At 51.3% G+C, this 24327-nt stretch overlaps 1 protein-coding gene across 2 annotated transcripts; it reads left to right on the forward strand.

The window, feature by feature from the left end:
• The first annotated feature begins 93 nt into the window (after positions 1-93).
• dpy19l1l (dpy-19-like 1, like (H. sapiens)) lies at positions 94-22739 on the forward strand. Of its 2 annotated transcripts, XM_062986052.1 has the most exons (22): positions 94-325; positions 2702-2726; positions 2806-2893; positions 3397-3534; positions 4145-4265; positions 5031-5124; positions 5212-5269; positions 5945-6036; positions 6771-6870; positions 6973-7050; positions 7208-7294; positions 7710-7769; positions 8381-8461; positions 8556-8657; positions 17405-17476; positions 17577-17638; positions 17826-17850; positions 18173-18292; positions 19878-20052; positions 20178-20277; positions 20518-20643; positions 22369-22739. In XM_062986052.1, exons 1-22 carry the CDS (start codon positions 157-159, stop codon positions 22529-22531), a joined length of 2136 nt encoding a protein of 711 aa, XP_062842122.1. In that variant the 5' UTR covers positions 94-156; the 3' UTR covers positions 22532-22739. The 2 variants fall into 2 exon arrangements, with proteins under 2 accessions (XP_062842122.1, XP_062842123.1); XM_062986053.1 differs by lacking the exons at positions 94-325; positions 2702-2726 and having other exon boundaries at positions 2835-2893; positions 3019-3534.
• Positions 22740-24327: the final 1588 nt, after the last annotated feature.

Here is a 24327-nt window from a genome sequence, read left to right on the forward strand (position 1 = left end):
TCGCACTTCCTGTTTGTCCCGCCAGGGGGCGCTGAGTAGTTTAAAGCTTAGTGCAGCTTCTTCCTCTCTCACAGCTAATGCTAACGGTTCCTGCCTCACCTCGGATCAGTGTTTCATTCATTTATTTATGTTTCTAAAAGTGTCATTTATTCAACTATGGTGCTGAAAGTAAGAAAGCAGGGATTAAAGGAGCAGACAGCGGGCGAGAATGTGAAAAGCAGGAGAAACAGAGAGAATAAAAACTCGTTTATTAGAAATAATAACAGCAGTCAAAATCAAATCTCTCCCAGTTCCTTCATTACAGCTGGATTTATCATCACAGTCGGTGAGTAATGACATTTATTCTGATAACTGATGATTTATTTGATATGAATTGTGCATTAGTGTTTGTATAGCAGTGCACACTGTGCATGTAATAATGAAGTGTAAACTCTCACCATCCTGCACTGTGATGGTGTAACGGTGTTCCGCACAGCTACACCAGGGGTGTCCAAACTTTTTTCTAGGAGGGCCAGATTTGATCATGTGAAAGTGCCCGAGGGCCAACAGTCCCTGATGACATTATTTTAAACAATAAAATCGTTTATTCAGAGTCGGGGTCTCGAATACGTCGTATCGAATCTCAGCTCTGCCTTCCGACTGGGCTGGGCGGCTGCATGAACAACGATCGGCTGTTGTTCAGGGTTAGAGGGTAAGAGAGTCGGATCGTAGGTCCTCATAACCGGTGCGACTGCGGCCCCTGCTGGCTGACTGATGGCGCCTGCACAGGGCTGAGGAATAACGCTGATTGGGGTGTGGCCCTCCGTACACAGTGGCCGTCAAGTGTATGAACTCGACTCGTGCAGGTGAAAAATGCGGTCTGTACTGATTGCATACCGGAGTCAGCGGTGAAGGGTCGAATCAGTAGAGAGGAGCAATCACGGTAATTGGACACGACTAGACTGGGGGGGGGGGGGGGGTGTTAAAATAAAAAAATAAAAATGCATATAATACGCTGTTATTTAATCATTTTATTTTCACACAGCGAACAACATCAAATGTAAACATTCAGGTGCCAAACATGGTTTGGGTTTAAACTATAACGATGCATGGCTACCTCTGGACTATTTCCTGGCATACAGAACCATAGAATCCTGGTCTAAATTACCATTTAAATACCTATAAATACCTGAAACAATCAAGTTACCAGACATTATCTTTACTTTGTAAATCATGTTATTTACTGCTATAAAAAAGTTCAATTGCGTTAGTAAATACAGTCCGTGTAAACGCTTAGTCCATATAAACATCAGATACAAATGTGTTTTTAAAAAACTACAAACATCACAAATATAAATCATGTTTACAACCATGTGATTGAATAACCTGAATAAACTGTAGAGAGCAAACGAGCTTCACTTCTTTCTCAGACAGTAGCGGAGGGGGAGGAGGAGGAGAAACTATATGTGTAGTTTCGTTCATCTTTTCATTAATCATTTTGATATTCGCTGCTATGGACAGACAGAGATTTATACCCAAATCAACACGTGTTTTCTGTTTGACTGGGCCGCGGGCCGGACTTTGGACGTGCCCTCCCTACACTGCTCTATAAGTACACGTCAGCAGCAGGACTAACGGTCTCAATCACTGCAGGCATGTTCTCCTCCATCTCAGTCCATGAGTTCTTCGTTTTTGTCCAGATAAATGTAAAATAAAAGCAGATTTAATCCACCTGACGATGCGTACGGAACACTGTTAGTGTTAACAGTGTTCCGTACAGTAAGATCTGCACTACACTAGAGTTCTTTAAACAGTGACCCTATCAGAACCTCATCATATGGACTTTTATTCCACAGCAGAACTATATTAAAGCGCACGAACATCTCACAACCTTCTCTGTGTCCTTATCAACACAACTAGTTCGACAGACCCCACTTTAAAGTACATGGAACAGTTGTCTTTTGACAAGATCAGGGTAAAAAAAAAAAAAAATAGTCCACTTTGTGTGTGTGTGTGTTTAGATTGTAAATAATCCACAGACCACTATAAAACAGGTCTGATATTAATAAGAAGCTGCTGGAACTTAAGGGACACTGTCCACTGCCCAGCAAGCTTTATATTCACATGGATTTAGAGGCTGCCCAGACAAGAAAGAAGCTCCTGCTTCAAAACTGATCACGTGGACGAAGGAATAGCAGACACAGAAGCTCGTAAGCCCGTGGTGATGTAAAATCTGTAGAAATATCAGTAGGTTTGCACCATAAGGTGCACCGGGTTCAGTAAAATGGCCTCATATTTGTTAGAAAAGTGGAATGATTCATATTAATGTGGATTCAGTTACAGTACTGCTAATGTTTGTACAACTATAATAAAGGCATTCTATTCTGTTCTGTTCTATTCTGTTCTATTCTGTTCTATTCTGTTCTATTCTATTCTGTTCTATTTTACTCAACAGCTGCAGCAGAACATCAAACGTAATCCATTCCATTGCTCAGTGGTCCAGTTGTTGTGCACTTTACACCACGTTTGAAAGTTTTCTGCTCTACAGTGCTGCTGAGATGTGCAGCTATATAAAGCACTGTGACCTTTCTGTGAGGGTTATTGTCGAGACTTTACTGTTCGTCTTTACTGAAGCTCTTCAGAGTACGAATGGGATTAGTCTGGTGTTCCTAATAAAGTGGCCACTGATCTGTAACACCCGGGTGTGTTTGTGTGTTCACAGCTCTCGCTGCTGGATATTTACACTGGTGAGGAAGCTGTTCATCACTTCCTTTGTGTTTGTAAGTCGATTCAGGTGTTTATGTCGGAGGTTCCGTGTTTCTGTAGGTATCATCTGTTCCAGCTGTTTGAAAATGACCGACACTTCTCTCACATGTCCACGCTGGAGAAGGAAATGGCCTTCAGAACCGAAATGGTACCTCAGAATTTCTCTCATTGGTTCTTTTTTAAATAATAATATTATATAAATATGAATGAATTATTAGGTTTTTTTTTGCATGTTTTGATCGTGTGCTCTGTGGCGCCCCCTGCTGCATGCAGGATAATACAAGACTCCTAGTGCACGTCTGCATGCACGGTCGCATCTTTCCTCCAGGCAGTAGTGGATTCTTACAGAGAGCTTTAACGTGTCTGGAGGAATGACCACACCACACCACTCTCTCTGTATTCCTCTGACGCTCATGCAGTTGCGTTATCCCGACAGTAGGAGTCACTGTTGCTGTAATGCATTCCTCTGTCTGACCCGATGTTGTCTGTTGAGCGCCGGTCAGGCCGGTGACACCGCAGAGACTCTAGCTGGAGAGAGAGTCCAGCCTCGGCGGACGTGGTGAAGCGTATTAACTCACTGTGGCCCCTGAGAGCCTCGTTCTGGTGTGTGTGTGTTCAGTGTTGTGTGTGTGTGTGTCTCTGTGGTTTCAGGGTTTGTATTATTCCTACTTCAAGACGATCATCGAGGCTCCGAGCTTCCTGAGCGGCCTCTATCAGATCATGAACGATGGGCTCACCGAGTACCCGCTGGTGATCAACACGCTCAAGAGATTTAACCTGTACCCTGAGGTGAGTCGGTGGGTGGGTGCCCCTGGTGGACCCCGGTGGTACTGACGTTACTTTACTGCCGAGGTCGGATGTTTATGTACGTGTATTAATATTATTAATCAATCAGTATTAATACATAATCAATTACTACTAAAATGTACTTCCAGTAGTCATGTTCCAATATTCCAAGAATACTGGATCTACATTTTCTAAGTAATTTAATACTTAATTTTTCTAATTTTTCTCTCTCACAGTTGTCAGGTGTGATTTTTTTATGATTTCTTTTGATGTGACTGAGTGGCTCCTCTGTGCCCATATAAACAGGGTTGGTTCACCTCTCAGTCCAGTTCTGTACAAACCTCACACAGCAAATCAGAGATTTTTTATCTCAGGTCACTTGAAGCCGATTCAAAGCAAAACAAAAAACAAACGAACGGTTAAACATCAGGAACACGAATAACGAAGATCCTCAAACGTTCACCCCAGTCTGAGGGGCGGTTCGGCAGGGTGGTCAGGTGTCACCGTGGCACCACGAATCACATCTGAATAGCATCGGCGGTAACCATGGCTACATCATCTCGGCGGTGTTTAATCCCAGAGTGAGCACAGCTGGATGTTTGTGTTTGTGTAGGTGGTGTTAGCCAGCTGGTACCGTGTTTACTCCTCCAGCATGGAGTTCTTCAGGACCCCCACCAAGACGTGCTGGACCATAAACCGTGGAGAAGATCTGGATCCGGTGGAGAGCTGTGAAGGTCTTTGATGTGCCGTCCAAACAGGACGTGCCGCTCGTACACTAACACAGGAGGGTGTTTGGTTGTATCTCTGTTGAGAACGTATTTAATTCAGATTCCTCTTCAGGATTTGGGGAACTGTAGGCAGCGGATTCAGGGTCGAGAATTGGATATGACTAAAGTGGAGGGGAAAGGGGGAATTCTAAATAAATAAAATAGTGCTTTAGGTTTTTACATTTGCAGCATTTAGTGGATTATTATGTCAATTATGACTGAACATGATTTGAGCAATTGAGGGTTAAGGGCGGTGGTGGGGCTTGAACCGGCAACCTTCTGATTACTAGTCCAGTTCCTTAACCACTGAGCTACCACTAGATCAGCCAGAATTGGGATTGAAACTGTGGGGATTCTGACCCTACAGATTGGGGTCACTGGTTACAGAAAGTTAAATGAATTCTTCTCATCCAGTAACAGTGTCTGACCTTACGAGTGCCCTTCATACTGAAGGAGCACAAATCCCCACAGACACTCTCCAATATTGTGTAGAAACTGAGGAGCAGAGGCTGTTATAGCTGCAAAGAATGGTTTCCACCAGACGCTGCTGGGATGGTTCTAAGTGCTGGTTAAATTTGGATCCATGCAACCGCGTTACATCTTTCCATTGCTCGGGGGTCCACGTGTCGTGCTCTTTAAACCACGCCGTGTGTCTGTGCATCAGTATAAAGATGAAAAATCCTCCAGCTGTTGTAAATCAATGATTGCCGTGTGTTGATGTTGGTGTGTCAGGTTTGGGAGATCCTGCGTACTTCTACGTCACCGTGGTGTTCCTGCTGAACGGAGCCATGATGAGTCTGTTCTACGTCTCCGGAACTCACCTGAGGTAAAATCCACTCAGTTACCTGCATCAGCTCAGGCTGGTTACCGGGCGTGTCACTCAGGACGTCTCTTTGTTTCTGTGTTGTTTCAGTGGCAGTAAGTTGGGGGGAGTGGTCACGGTGCTGTGCGTCTTCTTTAACCACGGAGAGGTAGGAACACCCGCCAACACCCCTCACTCAGAAACACCCGGCAACACCCAATAACACCCGGCAACACTCGGTAACACCCGCCAACACCCCTCACTCAGAAACACCCGGCAACACTCGGTAACACCCAGTAACACCCCTCACTCAGCAACACCCGATAACACCCGGCAACACCCGGTAACACCCAGTAACACCCCTCACTCAGCAACACCCGGCAACACCCAGTAACACCCCTCACCCAAAACCAGGCCCTGATTTGATTCACTGTGAACCAGCAGCTCTGCAAAACAATTACACTTTAACAATGAAGCGTGTCCTGGTGCGGGCGCTCCGGTAGTGCAGACTCAACCCTGGATCCCAGTGTTCTTTTCCACTTTGAGTACTCGCATAAAAGTGTGTGTGTGTGTGTGAACATTTTTGAGTGTATGTGTGTGCGTGTGTGTATGAATGTGTGTGTGAGCGTAGATGTGTATGTGTACGTGTGCATTTGCATTTGTGTGTGTGTGTATTGTTCTAAATGAGAAGGCAGTTGGAGGTTCTGTTGTGGATCGTCTCATTTCCTCCTGATTGCAGAGGAAGTGGTTTATTAGTGTGTGGTCACACACACACACACACACACACACACACACACACACTGAGTTGGTTGTGATGGACGAGTCTCTCACTGTGTGTGTTTAGAGTACCAGGGTGATGTGGACTCCTCCTCTGAGAGAGAGCTTCTCGTACCCCTTCCTGGTCCTTCAGATGCTTCTCCTCTCTCACATTCTCAGGTAACACGCCCCTCTTCTCCTTGTTTGTTTTATACCATAGTTTCACCCCAAAATTACACGTGCACAGTCAGGTGGGTGACCCATCTCAGTCAATTAAATATTTGGGTCTACACCTGTATAAATAATCAACAAATAACAACAAATAAAATGTTTTTTTTCCAAAGCTGAGGTTGAGGCTGGAGCAGGACGGATTGTAAGGCGGGTTAATGGTGTTCTTGTGACCCCTGTCTGTTCAAACTGTTGTTTTTTGGGTTTTTAATAAAGTCATCCTCGAGTGTTTGGGGTTGTAAGCCATATGTACCCACTGATCGGCGTGCCTATATCATATAACTAATGTCTATTGGGAAACGTTACAAGTGCTGCCACCTAGTGTCAGATATTGAGTTTCTATTACAGTTGATGCTGTTGATAAAATTCAAGATGTTGTAATAATTAAAGTGAATTGACAAACATTCTGGGGAGAGGGGAAGGGGGGGGGGTTAATGCCAGTGATTACCAGAAACCAGTGATTACTGGTCCATTATCTTAACTACTAAGCCACCACTGCCAAACGTTGCCCCTTGTACTGCATGGGTACATATCCTCACAGACACATTCCAAAATCTTATAAAAAGCCTTTTCAGGAAGGTGCCCCTTTCCAAAAAAACATTTCCCCAAGCTTCTAGTCAGGTGTCCACATACTTTTGCTCCTGTAGTGTATCTGAAGCTCACTTGCTGTTTTAATGCCAACACAGGACGCCGAACCCGAGCCGAAAAACCATGGCGGCGCTGGGCGTGTCCACCGTGATGTTCATGCTGCCGTGGCAGTTCGGCCAGTTCGTCTTACTCACTCAGGTCAGTGCTCATGTCTGACACGCTGATAATCATGTGGCGTCCACTTACTTTTGATCATGTTGAACGTTATTATGATGTTTTGGTTGGTTTTGTGTTTCTCAGGTGGCGTCGCTGTTTGCATCGTACATCCTGGGTTACCTGAACCCGGCCAAGATGCAGGCGCTGCTGCTCACACACATGGTGAGTGTGTGTGTGTGTGTGTGTGTGTGTGTGTGTGTGTGTGTTGTGTGTGTTGTGTGTGTGTGTGTGTGTGTGTGTGTGTGTGTGTGTGTGGTGGTAATGTTTTGGCTGCTGTGTGTATATGTAGTGTGAGGTGACCGGTGTGTTTGTGCTGCAGGTATCTCTGGGGGTTTGTTTCGTTCTGATGTTCGGTAACTCCATGCTGCTGACGTCCTTCTACGCCTCCTCTCTCATCTCCATCTGGGTGAGTGAACAGAACCGTCTCTGCCATAACGAGCTCCAGGTTCTTCACTGGTCCATCAGCCTCTCTGTAGCGTCTCTGATCGACGTCATCCGGTTCAGAGGGACGGCCTGATCCGGGCGTGGTGTTGGTGGTGCCAAACGGTGGAGCTTTTGTTTCTTCATCCTGGAGCGTTTTGAAAGCGTCTCTTAGAGTGAATCGTTACAGTCGTTTTTGAATCAGTAGTTTTGTTCTGAACGAATCAGAACCACTACAGTGATCTGGTTGGTTGGGGGGGGGGGGGGGGGGGGTGAAGTCTGCTGGTGAATTGTAATAATTGATCGGAAATGACGTGATGTTCTTACTTTGATGTTGAGAGTTCTTTTGTTCTGTTTGCTGTCATGTGCTTATAAATGACGAGTTCTTTTGGTTCTTACAGGCTGTTGTTGGACTCAGGGATCAGTTTCATCAGATCTTCAGAGCTCCACTGCTCATCTGGGTAACAACAAATAATATTTAATAACTTTAAAAGGTTAAAAAGGTTCATCATGATTAACATTTCATTACAATACTGGATGTTTACATCAAACAGTGAGAGGAAAAGTATTAACATCTAAATTTGAGATCCTAAATGCGCACGGATGGTTGTGGTGGACACAGCCGGCAGCTTCGTGGTTTCTCAGGATTACAGGAGGTCTCAGCTGGACCCTGGAGCACCTTCAGCTTCCGGTTCAGAGACCAGTCCTGAGTTCTTGCAGCTTCATGTCTGGATTCTTTATATTGAGATGAAATTCTGCTCTAACGTGTCCGGATACTTTCGCTCCATTCGTGTTTCCTTTCATGACATGACATGATGCTCCCACCACCGTACTTTACAGTAGGTTCAGTGTTGTTGTGATCACACGTACGCGACTCTTTTAGGCGCGGTGGCGTCTCTGACGCTGCGGGTGATTGTTGTTCCTGCGCCGCTCCTGTCCGGGGACGATCTGTGGTGCATGTTTACGCTGAGCTCAGATATGAAGCACTGAGGGGGTTGAATATTTTCCTGACTGTGTGGGTGATGTTCTGTACTGACCCGGTTCTGTTGTTGGTGTGATTTTGGGGGTGCAGGTGATGCAGGGCGTGGCGTGGGTGCTGACCACAGTCCTCCTGAAGTTCCTGCTGGCTCTGGTTTTGGGGGCGTCTGATGATGTAAGTGATGATGAGGAGGAAAGTTTTATGAGGTGATTGATGGATCTAAGCGTGTTCCTCTCGTCTTCCTCACGTTCTCCTGCTTCCTGTTCAGGCTCACATCAGCAGTCTGATCAAGTCCAAATTCACCAGCTATAAGGATTTCGACACCATGATGTACACCTGCGCCGCCGAGTTCGACTTCCTGGAGGTGGAGGTGGGTCTCCTGCACACCTGATACATCTACACACGAACGCATCAGGTCCTGTCCCTCACCTACCTACCACACCCACCAGGTCCTGTCCCTCACCTACCACACCCACCAGGTCCTGACCCTCACCTACCACACCCACCAAGTCCTGACCCTCACCTACCACACCCACCAGGTCCTGTCCCTCACCTACCTACCACACCCACCAGGTCCTGACCCTCACCTACCACACCCACCAAGTCCTGACCCTCACCTACCACACCCACCAGGTCCTGACCCTCACCTACCACACCCACCAGGTCCTGACCCTCACCCACCAGGTCCTGACCCTCACCCACCAGGTCCTGACCCTCACCTACCACACTCACCAGGTCCTGACCCTCACCTACCACACCCACCAGGTCCTGACCCTCACCTACCACACCCACCAGGTCCTCATCTACCACACCCACCAGGTCCTGACCCTCACCTACCACACCCACCAGGTCCTCACCTACCACACCCACCAGGTCCTCACCTACCACACCCACCAGGTCCTGACCCTCACCTACCACACCCACGAGGTCCTGACCCTCACCTACCACACCCACCAGGTCCTGACCCTCACCTACCACACCCACCAGGTCCTGACCCTCACCTACCACACTCACCAGGTCCTGTCCCTCACCTACCAGGTCCTGACCCTCACCTACCACACCCACCAGGTCCTCACCTACCACACCCACCAGGTCCTGACCCTCACCCACCAGGTCCTGACCCTCACCTACCACACCCACCAGGTCCTCACCTACCACACCCACCAGGTCCTCACCTACCACACCCACCAGGTCCTGACCCTCACCTACCACACTCACCAGGTCCTGACCCTCACCTACCACACCCACCAGGTCCTGACCCTCACCTACCACACCCACCAGGTCCTCATCTACCACACCCACCAGGTCCTGACCCTCACCTACCACACCCACCAGGTCCTCACCTACCACACCCACCAGGTCCTCACCTACCACACCCACCAGGTCCTGACCCTCACCTACCACACTCACCAGGTCCTGACCCTCACCTACCAGGTCCTGACCCTCACCTACCACACCCACCAGGTCCTCACCTACCACACCCACCAGGTCCTCACCTACCACACCCACCAGGTCCTCACCTACCACACCCACCAGGTCCTGACCCTCACCTACCACACCCACCAGGTCCTGACCCTCACCTACCACACCCACCAGGTCCTGACCCTCACCTACCACACTCACCAGGTCCTGACCCTCACCCACCAGGTCCTGACCCTCACCTACCACACCCACCAGGTCCTCACCTACCACACCCACCAGGTCCTCACCTACCACACCCACCAGGTCCTGACCCTCACCCACCAGGTCCTGACCCTCACCTACCACACCCACCAGGTCCTGACCCTCACCTACCACACCCACCAGGTCCTCACCTACCACACCCACCAGGTCCTGACCCTCACCTACCACACCCACCAGGTCCTGACCCTCACCTACCACACCCACCAGGTCCTGACCCTCACCTACCACACCCACCAGGTCCTGTCCCTCACCTACCACACCCACCAGGTCCTGTCCCTCACCTACCACACCCACCAGGTCCTGACCCTCACCTACCACACCCACCAAGTCCTGACCCTCACCTACCACACCCACCAGGTCCTGACCCTCACCCACCAGGTCCTGACCCTCACCCACCAGGTCCTGACCCTCACCTACCACACTCACCAGGTCCTGACCCTCACCTACCACACCCACCAGGTCCTGACCCTCACCTACCACACCCACCAGGTCCTCATCTACCACACCCACCAGGTCCTGACCCTCACCTACCACACCCACCAGGTCCTCACCTACCACACCCACCAGGTCCTCACCTACCACACCCACCAGGTCCTGACCCTCACCTACCACACCCACCAGGTCCTGACCCTCACCTACCACACCCACCAGGTCCTGACCCTCACCTACCACACTCACCAGGTCCTGACCCTCACCTACCAGGTCCTGACCCTCACCTACCACACCCACCAGGTCCTCACCTACCACACCCACCAGGTCCTCACCTACCACACCCACCAGGTCCTGACCCTCACCTACCACACCCACCAGGTCCTGTCCCTCACCTACCACACCCACCAGGTCCTCACCTACCACACCCACCAGGTCCTGTCCCTCACCTACCACACCCACCAGGTCCTGACCCTCACCTACCACACCCACCAGGTCCTGTCCCTCACCTACCTACCACACCCACCAGGTCCTGACCCTCACCTACCACACCCACCAAGTCCTGACCCTCACCTACCACACCCACCAGGTCCTGACCCTCACCTACCACACCCACCAGGTCCTGACCCTCACCCACCAGGTCCTGACCCTCACCCACCAGGTCCTGACCCTCACCTACCACACTCACCAGGTCCTGACCCTCACCTACCACACCCACCAGGTCCTGACCCTCACCTACCACACCCACCAGGTCCTCATCTACCACACCCACCAGGTCCTGACCCTCACCTACCACACCCACCAGGTCCTCACCTACCACACCCACCAGGTCCTCACCTACCACACCCACCAGGTCCTGACCCTCACCTACCACACCCACCAGGTCCTGACCCTCACCTACCACACTCACCAGGTCCTGACCCTCACCTACCAGGTCCTGACCCTCACCTACCACACCCACCAGGTCCTCACCTACCACACCCACCAGGTCCTCACCTACCACACCCACCAGGTCCTGACCCTCACCTACCACACCCACGAGGTCCTGACCCTCACCTACCACACCCACCAGGTCCTGACCCTCACCTACCACACCCACCAGGTCCTGACCCTCACCTACCACACTCACCAGGTCCTGTCCCTCACCTACCAGGTCCTGACCCTCACCTACCACACCCACCAGGTCCTCACCTACCACACCCACCAGGTCCTGACCCTCACCCACCAGGTCCTGACCCTCACCTACCACACCCACCAGGTCCTCACCTACCACACCCACCAGGTCCTCACCTACCACACCCACCAGGTCCTGACCCTCACCTACCACACTCACCAGGTCCTGACCCTCACCTACCACACCCACCAGGTCCTGACCCTCACCTACCACACCCACCAGGTCCTCATCTACCACACCCACCAGGTCCTGACCCTCACCTACCACACCCACCAGGTCCTCACCTACCACACCCACCAGGTCCTCACCTACCACACCCACCAGGTCCTGACCCTCACCTACCACACTCACCAGGTCCTGACCCTCACCTACCAGGTCCTGACCCTCACCTACCACACCCACCAGGTCCTCACCTACCACACCCACCAGGTCCTCACCTACCACACCCACCAGGTCCTGACCCTCACCCACCAGGTCCTGACCCTCACCTACCACACCCACCAGGTCCTGACCCTCACCTACCACACTCACCAGGTCCTGACCCTCACCCACCAGGTCCTGACCCTCACCTACCACACCCACCAGGTCCTCATCTACCACACCCACCAGGTCCTGACCCTCACCTACCACACCCACCAGGTCCTCACCTACCACACCCACCAGGTCCTCACCTACCACACCCACCAGGTCCTGACCCTCACCTACCACACCCACCAGGTCCTGACCCTCACCTACCACACCCACCAGGTCCTGACCCTCACCTACCACACTCACCAGGTCCTGACCCTCACCTACCAGGTCCTGACCCTCACCTACCACACCCACCAGGTCCTCACCTACCACACCCACCAGGTCCTCACCTACCACACCCACCAGGTCCTGACCCTCACCTACCACACCCACCAGGTCCTGTCCCTCACCTACCACACCCACCAGGTCCTCACCTACCACACCCACCAGGTCCTGTCCCTCACCTACCACACCCACCAGGTCCTGACCCTCACCTACCACACCCACCAGGTCCTGTCCCTCACCTACCTACCACACCCACCAGGTCCTGACCCTCACCTACCACACCCACCAAGTCCTGACCCTCACCTACCACACCCACCAGGTCCTGACCCTCACCTACCACACCCACCAGGTCCTGACCCTCACCCACCAGGTCCTGACCCTCACCCACCAGGTCCTGACCCTCACCTACCACACTCACCAGGTCCTGACCCTCACCTACCACACCCACCAGGTCCTGACCCTCACCTACCACACCCACCAGGTCCTGACCCTCACCTACCACACCCACCAGGTCCTCATCTACCACACCCACCAGGTCCTGACCCTCACCTACCACACCCACCAGGTCCTCACCTACCACACCCACCAGGTCCTCACCTACCACACCCACCAGGTCCTGACCCTCACCTACCACACCCACCAGGTCCTGACCCTCACCTACCACACTCACCAGGTCCTGACCCTCACCTACCAGGTCCTGACCCTCACCTACCACACCCACCAGGTCCTCACCTACCACACCCACCAGGTCCTCACCTACCACACCCACCAGGTCCTGACCCTCACCTACCACACCCACGAGGTCCTGACCCTCACCTACCACACCCACCAGGTCCTGACCCTCACCTACCACACTCACCAGGTCCTGTCCCTCACCTACCAGGTCCTGACCCTCACCTACCACACCCACCAGGTCCTCACCTACCACACCCACCAGGTCCTGACCCTCACCCACCAGGTCCTGACCCTCACCTACCACACCCACCAGGTCCTCACCTACCACACCCACCAGGTCCTCACCTACCACACCCACCAGGTCCTGACCCTCACCTACCACACTCACCAGGTCCTGACCCTCACCTACCACACCCACCAGGTCCTGACCCTCACCTACCACACCCACCAGGTCCTCATCTACCACACCCACCAGGTCCTGACCCTCACCTACCACACCCACCAGGTCCTCACCTACCACACCCACCAGGTCCTCACCTACCACACCCACCAGGTCCTGACCCTCACCTACCACACTCACCAGGTCCTGACCCTCACCTACCAGGTCCTGACCCTCACCTACCACACCCACCAGGTCCTCACCTACCACACCCACCAGGTCCTCACCTACCACACCCACCAGGTCCTGACCCTCACCCACCAGGTCCTGACCCTCACCTACCACACCCACCAGGTCCTGACCCTCACCTACCACACTCACCAGGTCCTGACCCTCACCCACCAGGTCCTGACCCTCACCTACCACACCCACCAGGTCCTCACCTACCACACCCACCAGGTCCTCACCTACCACACCCACCAGGTCCTGACCCTCACCCACCAGGTCCTGACCCTCACCTACCACACCCACCAGGTCCTGACCCTCACCTACCACACCCACCAGGTCCTCACCTACCACACCCACCAGGTCCTGACCCTCACCTACCACACCCACCAGGTCCTGACCCTCACCTACCACACCCACCAGGTCCTGTCCCTCACCTACCACACCCACCAGGTCCTGTCCCTCACCTACCACACCCACCAGGTCCTGACCCTCACCTACCACACCCACCAAGTCCTGACCCTCACCTACCACACCCACCAGGTCCTGACCCTCACCTACCACACCCACCAGGTCCTGACCCTCACCCACCAGGTCCTGACCCTCACCCACCAGGTCCTGACCCTCACCTACCACACTCACCAGGTCCTGACCCTCACCTACCACACCCACCAGGTCCTGACCCTCACCTACCACACCCACCAGGTCCTCATCTACCACACCCACCAGGTCCTGACCCTCACCTACCACACCCACCAGGTCCTCACCTACCACACCCACCAGGTCCTCACCTACCACACCCACCAGGTCCTGACCCTCACCTACCACACCCACCAGGTCCTGACCCTCACCTACCACACCCACCAGGTCCTGACCCTCACCTACCACACTCACCAGGTCCTGACCCTCACCTACCAGGTCCTGACCCTCACCTACCACACCCACCAGGTCCTCACCTACCACACCCACCAGGTCCTCACCTACCACACCCACCAGGTCCTGACCCTCACCTACCACACCCACCAGGTCCTGTCCCTCACCTACCACACCCACCAGGTCCTCACCTACCACACCCACCAGGTCCTGTCCCTCACCTACCACACCCACCAGGTCCTGACCCTCACCTACCACACCCACCAGGTCCTGTCCCTCACCTACCTACCACACCCACCAGGTCCTGACCCTCACCTACCACACCCACCAAGTCCTGACCCTCACCTACCACACCCACCAGGTCCTGACCCTCACCTACCACACCCACCAGGTCCTGACCCTCACCCACCAGGTCCTGACCCTCACCCACCAGGTCCTGACCCTCACCTACCACACTCACCAGGTCCTGACCCTCACCTACCACACCCACCAGGTCCTGACCCTCACCTACCACACCCACCAGGTCCTCATCTACCACACCCACCAGGTCCTGACCCTCACCTACCACACCCACCAGGTCCTCACCTACCACACCCACCAGGTCCTCACCTACCACACCCACCAGGTCCTGACCCTCACCTACCACACCCACGAGGTCCTGACCCTCACCTACCACACCCACCAGGTCCTGACCCTCACCTACCACACTCACCAGGTCCTGACCCTCACCTACCAGGTCCTGACCCTCACCTACCACACCCACCAGGTCCTCACCTACCACACCCACCAGGTCCTCACCTACCACACCCACCAGGTCCTCACCTACCACACCCACCAGGTCCTGACCCTCACCCACCAGGTCCTGACCCTCACCTACCACACCCACCAGGTCCTGACCCTCACCTACCACACTCACCAGGTCCTGACCCTCACCCACCAGGTCCTGACCCTCACCTACCACACCCACCAGGTCCTCACCTACCACACCCACCAGGTCCTGACCCTCACCTACCACACCCACCAGGTCCTGACCCTCACCTACCACACCCACCAGGTCCTGACCCTCACCTACCACACTCACCAGGTCCTGACCCTCACCTACCAGGTCCTGACCCTCACCTACCACACCCACCAGGTCCTCACCTACCACACCCACCAGGTCCTCACCTACCACACCCACCAGGTCCTGACCCTCACCCACCAGGTCCTGACCCTCACCTACCACACCCACCAGGTCCTGACCCTCACCCACCAGGTCCTGACCCTCACCCACCAGGTCCTGACCCTCACCTACCACACCCACCAGGTCCTCACCTACCACACCCACCAGGTCCTGACCCTCACCTACCACACCCACCAAGTCCTGACCCTCACCTACCACACCCACCAGGTCCTGACCCTCACCTACCACACCCACCAGGTCCTGACCCTCACCCACCAGGTCCTGACCCTCACCCACCAGGTCCTGACCCTCACCTACCACACTCACCAGGTCCTGACCCTCACCTACCACACCCACCAGGTCCTGACCCTCACCTACCACACCCACCAGGTCCTGTCCCTCACCTACCACACCCATCAGGTCCTGTCCCTCACCTACCACACCCACCAGGTCCTGTCCCTCACCTACCACACCCATCAGGTCCTGACCCTCACCTACCACACCCACCAGGTCCTGTCCCTCACCTACCACACCCACCAGGTCCTGACCCTCACCTACCACACCCACCAGGTCCTGACACTCACCTACCTACCACACCCACCAGGTCCTGTCCCTCACCTACCACACCCATCAGGTCCTGACACTCACCTACCACACCCACCAGGTCCTGTCCCTCACCTACCTACCACACCCACCAGGTCCTGTCCCTCACCTACCACACCCATCAGGTCCTGACACTCACCTACCACACCCATCAGGTCCTGACACTCACCTACCACACCCACCAGGTCCTGTCCCTCACCTACCACACCCACCAGGTCCTGTCCCTCACCTACCACACCCACCAGGTCCTGACACTCACCTACCACACCCACCAGGTCCTGTCCCTCACCTACCACACCCACCAGGTCCTGTCCCTCACCTACCACACCCATCAGGTCCTGACACTCACCTACCACACCCACCAGGTCCTGTCCCTCACCTACCACACCCATCAGGTCCTGACACTCACCTACCACACCCACCAGGTCCTGACCCTCACCTACCTACCACACCCATCAGGTCCTGTCCCTCACCTACCACACCCACCAGGTCCTGTCCCTCACCTACCACACCCATCAGGTCCTGACACTCACCTACCACACCCACCAGGTCCTGACCCTCACCTACCTACCACACCCATCAGGTCCTGTCCCTCACCTACCACACCCATCAGGTCCTGTCCCTCACCTACCACACCCACCAGGTCCTGTCCCTCACCTACCACACCCATCAGGTCCTGACACTCACCTACCACACCCACCAGGTCCTGACCCTCACCTACCTACCACACCCACCAGGTCCTGTCCCTCACCTACCACACCCACCAGGTCCTGACCCTCACCTACCACACCCACCAGGTCCTGACCCTCACCTACCACACCCATCAGGTCCTGTCCCTCACCTACCTACCACACCCACCAGGTCCTGACCCTCACCTACCACACCCACCAGGTCCTGACCCTCACCTACCACACCCACCAGGTCCTGAACTAACGCACTGGCCTGGAGTTACAAAACAACTTTACTAACCCACATGTGCAGCATCTACAGCTGTGAGATGTTTCAGCCTTTCCACAGTTTCCTGTACTGTAGATGGAATGATGAGTCTGGTGTGTGTGTGTGTGTGTGTGTGTGTGTGTGTGTGTGTGTGTGTGTGTGTGTGTGTGTGTGTGTTTACAGACGGTGCTGCGCTACACAAAAACCCTCCTACTTCCTGCTAACCTGCTGCTGGCTGCTGTTATCGCCATCCAGGTGACATTAAAGGTTCACTTCCTTCCTCACATGAACCATGATGATGATGATGATGGTCTGCTCACCGTGTCCTGCTGTCCGTCTACTCTCTTGTCTGCAGGTCAGCAGGGACGCGGTCAGAATGATCAGATGTCCGAGCAGCTCTGAGACTCGCAGTGAGCCGTAAGTTACTAAACCGCACAAACATCAGGAGCTTTCAGAGCCTGTTTCATTATTACTGATCAGTAATCAGTCTGATTAACCCAACGTGGCCTGAAAAAGGGGGGGTGTCTAAATACACATGTACCACTTTTATTCACAAAAACCTAAAATCATCAGTTAGAACTAAATGTGATTTTTCTTTTTCCAGGACAGAGAAGCTGGAGAAATCTGTGGTAAGAGCAGCAGTGTGGGGTCAAAGTTCCCTCATTTATTATCATATAATTATTATCAGTCAAATGTAAATTATTATTTATAATATTATTATTATTATTATTATTATTATTTAGTAAAACTAATGTGTGGTTATTCTAATGAAATCAGATGAATAATTTGATAATTTTATTGTTTTCTTGTTTAGTTTGGGATCATTTCTAAATGTTCTGATTTCAGCAGGATTATCTGTACGACCCCTGAACCCTCTACTGACTGGAGTGTGTGTGTGTGTGTGTGTGTGTGTGTGTGTGTGTGTGTGTGTGTGTGTGTGTGTGTGTGTAGGTGGTGTACCATACACTGCAGTTGGTGGCGTTTGCGGTTCTTGCGGTTCTAATAATGAGGTTGAAGCTTTTTCTCACTCCTCACATGTGTCTGATGGCCTCACTGCTCTGCTCCAGACAGGTCAGGACTCACCCCCTAATGTACCCTCATACCCCCTCTCACCCCCTAATGTACCCTCATACCCCCTCTCACCCCCTAATGTACCCTCATACCCCCTCTCACCCCCTAATGTACCCTCATACCCCCTCTCACCCCCTAATGTACCCTCATACCCCCTCACATCCTAATGTACCCTCATACCCCTTCTCACCCCCTAATGTACCCTCATACCCCCTCTCACCCCCTAATGTACCCTCATACCCCCTAATGTACCCTCTCACCCCCTAATGTACCCTCGTACCCTCATACCCCCTCTCACCCCCTAATGTACCCTCATACCCCCTCTCACCCCCTAATGTACCCTCATACCCCTTCTCACCCCCTAATGTACCCTCATACCCCCTCTCACCCCCTAATGTACCCTCGTACCCCCTCTCACCCCCTAATGTACCCTCATACCCTCTCTCACCCCCTTTAATGTACCCTCATACCCTCTCTCACCCCCTAATGTACCCTCATACCCCCTAATGTACCCTCATACCCCCTCTCACCCCCTAATGTACCCTCATACCCCCTCTCACCCCCTAATGTACCCTCTCTCACCCCCTAATGTACCCTCATACCCCCTCTCACCCCCTAATGTACCCTCATACCCTCTCTCACCCCCTAATGTATCCTCATACCCCCTCTCACCCCCTAATGTACCCTCATACCCCCTCTCACCCCCTAATGTACCCTCATACCCCCTCTCACCCCCTAATGTACCCTCATACCCCCTCTCACCCCCTAATGTACCCTCATACCCTCTCTCACCCCCTAATGTACCCTCATACCCCCTCTCACATCCTAATGTACCCTCATACCCCCTCTCACCCCCTAATGTACCCTCATACCCCCTCACATCCTAATGTACCCTCATACCCCCTCTCACCCCCTAATGTACCCTCATACCCTCTCTCACCCCCTAATGTACCCTCATACCCTCTCTCACCCCCTAATGTACCCTCATACCCCCTCTCACCTCCTAATGTACCCTCATACCCCCTCTCATGTACCCTCATACCCCCTCTCACCCCCTAATGTACCCTCATACCCCCTCTCACCCCCTAATGTACCCTCATACCCCCTCTCACCCCCTAATGTACCCTCATACCCCCTCTCATGTACCCTCATACCCCCTCTCACCCCCTAATGTGCCCTCATACCCCTTCTCACCTCCTAATGTACCCTCATACCCCCTCTCACCCCCTAATGTACCCTTATACCCCCTCTCACCCCCTAATGTACCCTCTCTCACCCCCTAATGTACCCTCATACCCCTTCTCACCTCCTAATGTACCCTCATACCCCCTCTCACCCCCTAATGTACCCTCATACCCCCTCTCACCCCCTAATGTACCCTCATACCCCCTCTCACCCCCTAATGTACCCTCATACCCCCTCTCATGTACCCTCATACCCCTTCTCACCTCCTAATGTACCCTCATACCCCCTCTCACCCCCTCACACTCACCCCTGTATCCATGCATGTACCACTGATCTGATTGTGTGTGTGTGTGTGTGTGTGTGTGCGTGTGTGTGTGTGTGTGTGTGTGTGTGTGTGTAGCTGTTCAGCTGGCTGGGAGACAAAATGAAGCAGCATGTGTGTGTCGGCCTTATCCTGTCCATCATGGCGGTGCAGGGCGTGGCTAACCTGCAGCAGCAGTGGAGCATCATGGGAGAATTTAGCAACTTACCCCAGGAGGAGCTGCTGGAGTGGATTAAAGAGAACACGCCCCAGAGTGAGTGGAGTGGAGACAGTGTGGGGTTAAACCAGTACTGACTGTACATGAGGTGTGATGTTAGAGTGTGCAGACGGATTGTCTCAGCTCAGTGTGTGTGTGTGTGTGTGTGTGTGTGTGTGTAGACGCAGTGTTTGCTGGCGCCATGCCCACCATGGCGAGTGTGAAGCTCTCAGCGGGCAGAGCCGTCGTGAACCACCCACACTATGAAGATGCAGGACTCAGGTAGCGTCTGAAACAACCAATCAGCAGCAGGGAGACACACAGACTCAGCAAAAAGTTTGTGCACCCCTGAATCCTGCTGTTGGTTCTCTGAGTGAAACTTCTGCACCTTCTACAATAATTCTACATTTATAATTCTAATTCTTCTTTATGTTTGATTCTGTTGTTGAAACCAGCAGTCCTCTCACACACACACTTCTTACATTTTTACTGATGTGTGTGTGTGTGTGTGTGTGTGTGCAGGGAGAGGACGAAGTTGGTTTACTCCATGTACAGCCGTAAATCAGCCGAGCAGGTGAAGAAGAACCTGATGAAGCTGCAGGTGGATTATTTCATCCTGGAAGAGTCCTGGTGCACCAGACGTACCAGGTACACACACACACACACACTACACACTGCACTACACACTACACACTGCACTACACACCACACGTGTACTATACACTACATAAATACATACACACACACACACACACACACTACACACTGCACTACACACCACACGTGTACTATACACTACATAAATACATACACACACACACACTACACTACATACACAATACACACTGCACTACACACCACACGTGTACTATACACTACATAAATACATACACACACACTACACACTGCACTACACACCACACGTGTACTATACACTACATAAATACATACACACACACACACTACACTACATACACAATACACACTGCACTACACACCACACGTGTACTATACACTACATAAATACATACACACACACTACACACTGCACTACACACCACACGTGTACTATACACTACATAAATACATACACACACACACACTACACACTGCACTACACACCACACGTGTACTATACACTACATAAATACATACACACACACTACACACTGCACTACACACCACACGTGTACTATACACTACATAAATACATACACACACACTACACACTGCACTACACACCACACGTGTACTATACACTACATAAATACATACACACACACTACACTACATACACAATACACACTGCACTACACACCACACGTGTACTATACACTACATAAATACATACACACACACACTACACTACATACACAATACACACTGCACTACACACCACACGTGTACTATACACTACATAAATACATACACACACACACACTACACTACATACACAATACACACTGCACTACACACCACACGTGTACTATACACTACATAAATACATACACACACACTACACACTGCACTACACACCACACGTGTACTATACACTACATAAATACATACACACACACTACACTACATACACAATACACACTGCACTACACACCACACGTGTACTATACACTACATAAATACATACACACACACACTACACTACATACACAATACACACTGCACTACACACCACACGTGTACTATACACTACATAAATACATACACACACACACACACTACACACTGCACTACACACCACACGTGTACTATACACTACATAAATACATACACACACACACTACACTACATACACAATACACACTGCACTACACACCACACGTGTACTATACACTACATAAATACATACACACACACACTACACTACATACACAATACACACTGCACTACACACCACACGTGTACTATACACTACATAAATACATACACACACACACTACACTACATACACAATACACACTGCACTACACACCACACGTGTACTATACACTACATAAATACATACACACACACACACACTACACACTGCACTACACACCACACGTGTACTATACACTACATAAATACATACACACACACACTACACTACATACACAATACACACTGCACTACACACCACACGTGTACTATACACTACATAAATACATACACACACACACTACACTACATACACAATACACACTGCACTACACACCACACGTGTACTATACACTACATAAATACATACACACACACACACACACACACACACACACACACTCGGAGAGAGAAGATCAGTTTGGTGTGAGTTACTGAACCACAGAAGCTCCTCATGATGAACCCGGTCGCCGTTTCTGACCAGCGTCTCTGTTCCAGGCCGGGCTGCAGCATGCCGGAGATTTGGGACGTGGAGGACCCCGGGAACGCGGGTAAAACCCCACTGTGCACCCTGATGGGTCGGGACTCGCGCCCCCACTTCACCACCATCTTTCAAAACCACATCTACAAAATCCTCCGAGTGCCAAAGGCGAGCAGATAACCACGGCACGGTGCCACGAGGAGCTGCGGCGGGTTCCTCTGCGGGTTCTGTAGTTCTGTTCAGGTTCCTGTAGCAGGTGTGTGATTAAGGTTTAACTGTGAGTATTATTACTGATGAATGATGGGTACCGCTTCAGTATCTTCAACAATCCAGGACGTTTTTCATTTGGGCAGTATTTTACTGACCCGCTTCACTCTTCAGGGGTGTGAGAGGGGGGGGGGGGGGGGGGTGTGTTTAGGCTCAGACTGGATCAGAACTTTTGTATTTTGTATAAAATAAAGTTTTTACGGTTGAAATAAATCTGATCAGGTTTAAAGATCATCGTTATGAGATCTCTGGGACTGGTGTGGGAACACCGTCAGGTGATAAGAACGTCTCAGAGATCCGGTTCTCCTTGATCAGATCAGGAATCATGCAAGCACTAGCGCATTCACAATCAAGACCTGTAAATGACTACATTAAAAGATAAAGGGGGAAAATCCACCACATGGCCAAAAGTATGTAGACATGTAAAAAATTTTAAGAATCGACATTCCAGTTCATCCTGAAGGAGCTCAGTCGTGTTCCAGCTGCAGTTATACTTGAAAAAATTGAAAGCATGTCACATGGACGGATTTTATTCACCTGTTAGCAATGGGTGTGGCTGAAACACCTGATCGGGGGGGGTTGGGGGATCGATTTATTTTGGGTCAGTTTGTCAGGGTTATTTTATTAGCGTTTTTATCTCAGACTTTTCGATGCTTCGGTGAATCTGGACTTGCAGAAGGTTCGAATGTGAGACCTTTAACATCAACGATCGATTATTAGCAGTAAAAGAGGAAAAACAGGGTTTGGAACCATGAAGAATGAAACTCAATTTTATGTTTCCCATTAATGCAGCATTTTCCTCAATGTCAAGTTTCCGGGAGCAAAACAATTGTGGAGCAGAAAATGATTTTGATTAATTTTATTATTTTCATTTGTGACACTTTAAACTGCCAAGCTGTAAAATCTTCTGTAAATAAAGTTATTTGTAATTTTGCAGAATTTCTGCCTTGTTGATTGACTGAAATATTTCAGGTTTCTGTTGTTGTTAAAACAGGAAAAAAAAAACCTGCTAAAGATGATCAGGAAGGAACCGGCGTGGAACATTAGGGACACGTCAGGGGGAAAAAACATTAAACTGCTCCAGTCATCCGTGCATACAAATATATTACTAATCTAACCTCGCTAATATTTACTGAACCAAACATTACTGCAGAAGACAGAACTGCATCTCATTTTTGTTTATTTCCCTATTAACAATCTTCATATGAATCATAAAAACATCAAATTAAAATAAGTGCCACAAACGAGGATGTTTTAAACTTCACTGTTTTTATTGAACAATTTTCAGCTTTACAAAAAAATATCTCCTCTGTGTAAATAATCCAGATTTATTTCATACCAACTCTGTGAGATTATAAAAGTGTCTGACTGTGAGTGAGAGAGAACTGAAGCAGCATTTACAGCACAACAGCGTTTCATACACACATAAACTCGTCCTGATCCATCACAGGGGGACACGATCAGCATCGGCGCACAACAACACTCCTTATTTCACTAAAAATACTAACAAACCAACTAAAGTAAACGCTGGACGTGGTGCACGAGGAGGGAAACCGTCCCATTAAAAAAACACTTTATTTAATCCTCAGATCAGTTTGTAAGGAAGTGATGAAGATCAGGCACGGTTTTGTTTTATCATAATAATAATAATAATAATAATAATGACCAGGTTTTACACTGTAGTGCAGCGTGACGACCGCAGGGTTCCT

Source organism: Trichomycterus rosablanca, chromosome 23 (assembly GCF_030014385.1).
Source record: "Trichomycterus rosablanca isolate fTriRos1 chromosome 23, fTriRos1.hap1, whole genome shotgun sequence".
Classification (NCBI taxonomy): domain Eukaryota; kingdom Metazoa; phylum Chordata; class Actinopteri; order Siluriformes; family Trichomycteridae; genus Trichomycterus; species Trichomycterus rosablanca.